Below are 9,435 nucleotides of genomic sequence, written 5' to 3' on the forward strand. Positions count from 1 at the left end.
TGAGATGTACGATAAATTATTTGTATCTTTCTTATATCAAAACATAAGTATATATCTAGTAATGTACATATGTACGTAATATTTCTTCATAGAAAAAATATAAAACAATTGATCTCAGAATAATATATACCAATTATATTATTCAAAAATTTAATTAAAAATATCATTGAAGCATATGATTATGTAAAAATACTTACAGTATTTTATACTTTAGAATGATAGAAAGATTCTTCCTCTCATATTTTCTGAATCCAATTTTTTTGCAGTATTTTTATTACAAACAATTATTATAAATAATTATTATCATTATAGATATTATTTCCTTGCCGAATAAAAAATATAAAAGTAGCGAAGTAGCAGAGTTCTCAATCTACCGATTCTATATGATGTTATTATATGTAGTAAATATTATATTGTACACTGTTACAATATTTATCTATCGCTACAGAATAGATGATAATTGAAGCATTTTGAATCTAATAAATATTTTTCCTTATTTCATATTGTAAACCGATGAATAAACGATAGCAGTAGACACTATCTTCTTTCAACTTTGACGCAATAATGATGGCGCGGAGTCGTAACGTAGAGAAACTATATAAGTAGAGGAAGAGTGGGTGATTGTTTCATTAACGATTGAAAGTCTGGAGTGGTGCGTTGGTTATGTCGTGGCTCGAATTTTCGTTGATCTCGCTTTTGCTATTCTTCACCCATGGACATGGGGCGAGCATTCCAAGAAGGCAAACACAAGTTTGTGGTTACGAGGTATTCGAAAATTAATTCTTTATTTCAAAATAAGTAATAATGCTAAATCCATTGAATAATAAATTTTTTTATTCACAGTTTTATATCTTACATAAAGATATCGCTAGGCTGTATTAATATCAGACTGTCCTTTTTTTTTTTTTTTTTTTTTTTTTTTTTACTTTTATTTGATCACTTTGAAAATTATTCTAATTAAAACGATCAAATTTATATTTATATATATTTATAAAGCGCTTTAAATTTTTAAAGTTATCAAATAAAAGTAATTTTTTGAGTAGAAATAATTTCAATAAAATTATATAAAATTCTTAAATATTCTTTGTATGATATGTAAAATTTTTTGTATTATCATTTTTCACTTCATTATTCTTTATCATTCTCATGGATATATTCACTTCATTAATTAGTATTTCTTAATTAATAATTTACAATAAATATAATGTTAAACACATAATTAATCACAGTATATATATATACGAAGAATTCTTAAAAGAACATATAGTAGTAAATACCTAAATAATTAAGTACAATATAATTAATTAACAATATAATTAATAATACCAATTATTTAAAAATTGCGCGATATTTTTACTAAATTTCATTTAGTAAAAAAATTAATCTTTAAAAAATAAGATTATATAAAATAAGTTATGATAATGTGATTAATTTGGTTGATTGATCATGATAATGATATCATTCAAACTCTATTCGTAAATATCGATTAAAAAATAAAGGTCATTTTTATTTGTATTATTATATTTCTTGATGTATATAATAATTTAAATAATTATAATTTCTTCTTCATATAATTTAAAATAAATTTTGTATGGAATGATCATAAAGGATGATTAAAAATACGTATTTTACATATTTCAAGTTTATATATTTCAATTTTTTTAGTGAAACATATCTTCCAATACTTTCTTATCTGTCCAGCTTTATTTACATTTCTCAAGAGATTTTAAATTTTAAAAGATATTGAAGGCTCTCCATCATAAATATTTGTTCATTTATATCTGAATATCATTTAAGATATCGCTTATATCTGATTTTTATATTTAAAATCACAACAACATGTCAACAACACAATCGTTAAAACTAGTCTAGCATTCTTTAGATTTTTTTAATTAACATATTAAAAATTGAAATACAATATTTTTATGATAAATTCTAAGAAATTTTTTATTATTATAGGCATGTCCTGTAACGGATTCAAAAAAACTAAATATTCATTTAGTAGCTCATACTCACGATGATGTTGGTTGGTTGAAAACGGTTGATCAGTATTATTTTGGAAGTAAGTCACGCGTTATAATTTTTATTATACGATAATTTGTAAAACAACATTATTATATAATAATAAATAATTAAAATAAATAATTATTATAAAAAAAATAAAAAATTATATATATAATAAATATATAATATTAAATTTTTATTATTTTTTTTTTTAAGGTCGTTCAAATATTCAAAAAGCAGGTGTACAATACATTCTTGATAGTGTGATTGAGGCGTTATTGGCGAATCCTGAAAGAAAGTAATTAAAATTTATTTTTATATTATTTATTACAATGAAACAAAAATATTATATTACGATATTTTCTCAAATAATAATAGTATCAAATTAAACGAAACTAATTTTATGAATTATTCATTAAAAATCATTCGTACCATAAAAATTTATAAGATTTATATTTATCTGATCAGATTCATTTACGTGGAAACTGCATTTTTATGGAAATGGTGGTTGCGTCAAAGCGAAAAAGTCAGGCAAGATGTGCGAGATCTAATAAATCAAGGAAGATTAGAAATTATCGGTGGTGGATGGACTATGAATGATGAGGCAGTTACTCACTATCACTCTCTTATAGATCAATATACTTGGGGATTCAGGTGATAAATTTTCGATTAAATCAATAATAATTTTTCGCCAAATTTAATTTAATTTCTTCTTATTTGCACTTTCTTATATTTCATTTTAATTAATTTATACAGATTATTACAGATATTTAGAGAAAATTTTTTTTACTACGTCATTTTGATTCTAAAAATTAATTTTTTTTTCATTTTTCCAGACGTCTTAACGATACCTTCGGAAGCTGTGCAAGACCATATATAGGATGGCAGATAGATCCTTTTGGTCATTCCAGAGAACAAGCATCTTTGTTTGCACAATTAGGATTCGATGGAATGTTTTTCGGTCGCCTCGATTATCAAGATAAGATCAAAAGGCTCAAAGATAAAACGATGGAATTCATTTGGAAAGGAAGTCCGAATCTAGGTAATGACCTAAAGCTTAAGAAACGCAACTAGTAACAATTGTTATTCTTATTACATTAACAATTTGTATTATAGGATCACGAGCAGATTTATTCACAGTTGTACTGTACAATAATTATAGCCCACCACCTGGTTTCTGTTACGATGTCTTGTGCAATGACGAACCAATAAACGATGATCTCGAAAGTCCAGATTATAACGTTAACGATAGGGTATTATTCGCTTTCGAATCATTTTTTCTAAACTAACACTTCATATATAACTGATAATTACATTTTTTAATAGTGCAATAAATATTTTTTTGTCATTTGACAAAAAAATTTTCAAGAAGTTATTTACAAAAAATGATTTGAAAATTTTTAATTGAAATTCATTAATGGACTTTGTGTTTCCTTCCTTTTTATTAACTCTATTAATATTAATTTGTGTATTAATACTATTAATACATCTCCAGTTTATTATTTCTTAATTATGTCCATTAAAATTTAATCTCATAATCAGTTTGCTACTTCAGTCACGTTTTAAACAATACAATTGATCTTCAAATCTTTTTCGAATGAAACTGATATCTTTTGTATATAACAGGTCAATAGATTTTTGCAATATGTGGTTCATCAATCTGAAGTATATCGTACAAATAACGTCATATTAACAATGGGAGGAGATTTCACTTATCAACAAGCGGAAATGTACTTTTCTAATATGGACTTACTAATAAGGTAGCTTTATTTCGTTAAAGCCTCTTAGTTTCATTTCACATATAAAAGGTGTAGGAAGAAAAGGAAGGAAAACGTCCTGTAATTTTAACATCTTCTCAGATAGCATAGAAACATCTTTTTTTTATTAAAAAAAAAAAAATCAATCATGATAAATATATTTAAAGATAAAATTATCGAGAGTTATTTTCAAAAGTATTTTTTGTAATTGAAAGTTATATCTAATTACTAATTTTCATTTTCAACATTGTGTTGAAATTGAAATTCTAAACAATGTGCTATCTGGGATACATTGGTAAGTAAGATAATATATACGGTATTGGCAGGTCGAACAATTAGTGAAATACGCTCATCTTCAAGCAAAGTTCTACAAGACTAATAATGTAATTTTTACAATGGGCGAAGATTTTAATTATCAACATGCTGAAATGTGGTTCATTAACTTAGAGAAATTGATCAGGTAAAACATGTAGAATTTCATGTAGAATGTTCAAATAAGTAATTTAAAAAATATGAAATATTGATATTTTTTACATGAATTATAATTTCTTATAATTTTTTACATCCTATTTTCAGCTTTCTTAAATATTAGAATTAAACTTAAAAAACTCATGATCGTTAAATCAAATCTATTATTTTAAGTAGAAAAATTTTTTACACATAGTAATTCATATTTATATAGATATGTGAGAGAAAGAAATAGTTCCGACGTGAATATATTTTATTCTACGCCATCGTGCTACTTAAAAGCAGTACACGACGCAAATTTGCAATGGACGACGAAAGAAGACGATTTCTTTCCCTACGCGAGTGATCCACATTCATATTGGACTGGCTATTTCTCCTCCAGACCAACGATCAAATTCTTCGAAAGAATGGGAAACAATCTTTTGCAAGTAAGAAACAAACATTTCGTTCGTATTAAAAATTATACGTTTACAATTAAAAGTAAGAAAATTAAAAACACGATTTTTTCACGATGCAATTCTAGATATCCAAGCAATTGTCCGCATTGACTCAATTGAAAGATCACGAAAAAGAATTGGAATATTTTCGAGAAGCAATGGGAGTGTTGCAACATCATGATGCGGTCTCTGGAACTGAGAAACAATTAGTTGCAAATGATTATGCCCGAATATTATATAATGGCATGGAACAAGGAACAAACATTGCTTACGAAGCCTTAAGGTGTCATATTTTTCTGACAATTTTGCATTTTTTTTTTTTTAATTTTTAATCGAAAAATTAATATCTCGAAATTTATTATTATAATTTTATTATTATTATTTCTTTCATAGAAAATGGATGTTAAAAGAAAATTCAGAGTTTTTAAAAGGGCACATACACTCTTGCATGCAATTGAATATTAGTTCGTGTACGTATACAGAAGGCAACGATTTCATTCTAGCAATTTACAATCCTTTGAGTCAGAATGTCGTAACACCTATCCGCATTCCTGTCCAAGAAGATGCATACACAGTTGTAGATCTCGCAGGTAATCAAAACGGATGATTAATTTTGATGACAATTTAAAATACTGTATGAAATTGAAGTAGAAAATATTACTTCCTAACATTTAACGTGGAATGTATTAATATGTTAATCGATATTTAACTTTCTTTCAAGATGGAAAAGAAATGATTTCACAAATAGTTCCCATTCCTAGTTCCGTGCATGCAATACCGGGAAGAAAGAGTAATGCGATGTACGAACTTGTATTTCTTGCATCATTGCTACCTTTGGGTTACAAGTCTTATGCCATCAAAAGAGCAGGAAGCGCAAGACAAGAAACTGTGGAGGAAGAAACTTCTATTGGTAACGAGGTATAAAATTTATTGTTAATAGAAAATTCATCTTGACTTTTGACAAATCGTCGAAAATTATTCTCTGAGAATTACGACCCATAAATTGGAAATTTATATCTTAAAAATTATTTCAAAGTTAGAAATTTATAACAATCCATTTCTAATTTTACGAAATTATACGAAATGTGTAAATGTGTTATAATAATATATAAATTATTTCAGTTTTATAATATATCGGTGAACCAGTATGGTCATATCGTAGTCGAATGGAAGAAAGAAAAAAATATGACAGTGACTCAATCGTTCCATTATTACGAAGGAATGGAAGGAAACAATAAGGAATTTAAAAATAGATCTTCAGGCGCATATATATTCAGACCCAGAAACGTATTCGTTAAAAATTTCGTAACGCACGGTACTTACAAAGTGTACAAAGGTAATTAATTCATTAATGAAAGATACATCAGGAAAATGATCAAATAACATTAATAAATTTGATTCATTTTATAGGCCCATTGGTAGAAGAAATTCATCAATATATCAATGATTGGGTATCTCAGGTAATCAGAGTTTACAATGGAATAGAATATGTTGAATTCGATTGGCTCGTTGGACCAATACCCATCAAGTAAGTGAATCAAATATGATATATAATCAAAATGAAGAAATAATAGAATAATTCAAATAAAGTATTACAAGTTATTTGCGAACAATGAAATGAAATAAATACTGATAATGAAATATTATTATTTTAGAGATATGATTGGCAAAGAGATAATAACGAGATACTACAGCAATTTGAATTCTTCTGGAGAATTTTACACTGATAGTAATGGTCGTGAAATGTTGAAACGAAAAAGAGATTATCGACCGACGTGGAAAGTAAAACTGCAAGAAGAAGTGTCTGGCAATTATTATCCCATTACTTCGAAAATTTCATTGAAAGATGAAGAAAGACGTCTCAAACTTAGTTTATTAACAGATCGAGCGCAAGGTGGAACTAGTTTGAAAGATGGAGAGATCGAAATGATGGTAAAATTAATTTGTGTTATACGCCAAAGGGGGAAAAGTAAGCATATCCATATATTATAGGTTCATAGAAGACTTCTCAAAGACGATGCATTCGGTGTAGGAGAAGCTCTCAATGAATCTGCATATGGTGAAGGTTTGGTGGTTAGAGGTTCTCATTATATTATCGGTGGTAGCATAAAAAATTTAGATGAACTTGCGATAAAAGAGAAAAATTTGGCGCTTCAACTGTTGCTTCGTCCATGGCCTTTTATTATATCTAATGAAAATAATTTTTCGACGTATGCTATCTCGCAAGTAAGTACACCAAGTAAATGGTATTTAAGTACAGAAGTATAAATCATAGACATATCATAGAAACGAGTTAGAATTTTTGTTATTTATTATTAATTTATAGAATATAGGTCTTGCCAAACCATTGCCACCAAATGTTCACATTTTAACTTTGGAACCGTGGAAAAAAGATTCTCTTCTACTAAGATTAGAGCATATTTTCGAAATAGGTGAAACCGAGAATTTATCGAAACCTGTAACAATCAATATACAAGTATGTTTCGAATTATCTTTTATCCAAAATATCCAATACCGTACATAAAAATACGTTAATATTTAATTTATTTTCGTTATGATTTGTTACAATAGGATCTGTTTAAAACTTTTACGATCATATCCGTTAAGGAGACTACGTTAGGTGGTAATCAATGGTTCAAGGAGATGAATCGTTTGAAATGGGATGCCGAGACGAATGATATTCTTCAATCGGAAGAAGAATATCAGCCTGTAGAAATTAAAGATGGTATCATAAATGTAGTTTTGAAACCAATGGAAATACGAACATTTGTCCTTAAAATAGTACCAAAACGTCCAACTAAAATTCTCTAAATTGAAAACAAAATTTATTTTCATTAAGAATTATGTTTGATATATATACGATAATAGATTTATTATTGTTGTTTATTAATATTTTATTGAAATAAGATATAATAAATACAATATTTGTATTTTGTACTTTTTTAACAACATCTTTACTTTTTAAAAAATAAAAAACAATAATTTTTTTTTTATCACTGTAAACAATATATATTGCTTTTTGTTATTGAAAGTATTAGTTTTTATAGCAAAAGATATATTTCTTTTTATAGCAAAATATGTTTTTCTTCAAAACGTGATATTTGGAATTACTTAGAAGACATAATACTATTTTTTATAACGCATATTAACTATTTTTATACCGAAAAAAATAATTTGTTTTCATTTTTTTTTATATTAGTTATTTTTTGTCGTATCATTTTAAATATCGTACGAAATAGATTAGACAGAAATAGAATCAGAAGAATTATTAATTTTTATCGATTCTTTATTCTTATAATACAAAATAACATAACACAATAACATTTTTTTTCATTGAAACGTTTATCGAAAGACTTTGGGCAGTACAAAATTACAAATATAAATAAACAATTAATAAATAAATAAAATAAAAAATAAAATCCACATTCACTCTTGATTTCATAAGTGTTAAAAGTGTCCACCTCTCTTCTCGATACACAATCCCTGCCTCTTACGGAACGATTGTTGAATTCGTTTGAACAGTTTGAACCTTCGCTCCAATTTTCTTACACTTGTCTATGATTCGCATCTGCAAAATATTCTCGTCGTACACCGGCGTTTTGTACACCAGTTTTCAAGTAACCCCACACTGAAAAATCCAATGAATTCAATTCGGGAGATCGAGCGAGCTACCGCGATCTATCCATCTATCGGGATATTTTTCGTTCAAATATTGCGTGGCATCGGGACCGAAATGGATCGGTGACCCGTCGTGTATAAACCACATGTCTCTTCTCACGTGTAAACTCACACCTTCCAACAATTATGGTAGGATAGTTTTCAAAAATTCCAAGTAAATCTCTCTCGTAAGGCACACCGATAAAAAAAACGGACCTATCAATTTATTGTCCAACACGCCCAGCCACATGTTCACGCTAAATTCCCTCTGATACTTATCTTGCATCGTGCATTGTGGATTTTCCTCCGCCCACGTGTGTTTGTTGCGCGCGTTGAAAAGTCCAGATCGCGTGAATATCGCTTCATCGATGAACGAATACGATTCGTCAGAGTGGAATTTTGGTTGCACATTTGTTGCATCAAGATCGAAAATGTCAATCTTGGAGAGAAATCTTTGTACATTAATTCTTGTACACGTTGCCAATGATACGGGTACAATTTGTTCTCCCTTAAAATTCTCGTACGATACGTGATTGATTCGTTGATTCCTCGCTATCTCACGTGTGCTTATGCTCGGATTGTCCTCGGTTTGATGAAGTATCGCTCCCTCTATCATGATCGTTCTCTTAGTCCTCGGCTTTCCAGAATTATGACTTTGCTCGATGAACATGGTTATGTAAACGCTCTATCACACGCTGAAACGTTTTCTCGTTCGGTATTTTTCGTTGGAAAACGCTCTGTGTATATTTTTCTCGCCTTGTACCTGCTCGCGTTCGCCTTCCCATTGATTGAACCATATCCATCATTTCCGTGAACGAATATCGTTCTATTTTTTTCGATAAATCAATCCTCGATTCATTACACCGAGTGGAATTGTTCCGTTTTACATCACGATAAACATTGAAGTGTTGTAGATAAAGTACACTGTGTTTACTATTTTCGCTTTGTTCGCTGTTCGCGTATTAAAGCGAGAAACATTAGAGTGAATAGAAGCAGTTGTTAACATAACCGATTGACTTGTTAAATGAGCTGATACATCGATCTCGTGATATTCAAATCATGTTTTTCTTCGTTGGAAATACCTGCACATGAAAGAAAAAGTATAATGTGTT

The 9,435-nt window shown here is 28.4% G+C and overlaps 1 protein-coding gene across 2 annotated transcripts; it reads left to right on the plus strand.

Moving 5' to 3' along the window:
• The first annotated feature begins 601 nt into the window (after positions 1-601).
• LManII (Lysosomal alpha-mannosidase II) lies at positions 602-7,600 on the plus strand. 2 transcript variants are annotated; one of them, XM_012487885.3, is made up of 17 exons: positions 602-765; positions 1,960-2,062; positions 2,221-2,302; positions 2,473-2,658; positions 2,841-3,046; positions 3,121-3,257; positions 3,631-3,764; positions 4,444-4,657; positions 4,753-4,949; positions 5,060-5,256; positions 5,388-5,584; positions 5,789-6,002; positions 6,077-6,194; positions 6,322-6,598; positions 6,659-6,892; positions 6,993-7,142; positions 7,238-7,600. In XM_012487885.3, exons 1-17 carry the CDS (start codon positions 664-666, stop codon positions 7,475-7,477), a joined length of 2,988 nt encoding a protein of 995 aa, XP_012343339.3. In that variant the 5' UTR covers positions 602-663; the 3' UTR covers positions 7,478-7,600. The 2 variants fall into 2 exon arrangements, with proteins under 2 accessions (XP_012343339.3, XP_086759709.1); XM_086903583.1 differs by lacking the exon at positions 3,631-3,764 and adding an exon at positions 4,088-4,221 and having other exon boundaries at positions 603-765.
• The last annotated feature ends 1,835 nt before the right edge of the window (positions 7,601-9,435 follow it).

Source organism: Apis florea, unplaced genomic scaffold, assembly GCF_048593485.1.
Source record: "Apis florea isolate Af1SG1 unplaced genomic scaffold, ASM4859348v1 contig_2293_pilon, whole genome shotgun sequence".
In the NCBI taxonomy this organism is placed as follows: Eukaryota; Metazoa; Arthropoda; class Insecta; order Hymenoptera; family Apidae; genus Apis; species Apis florea.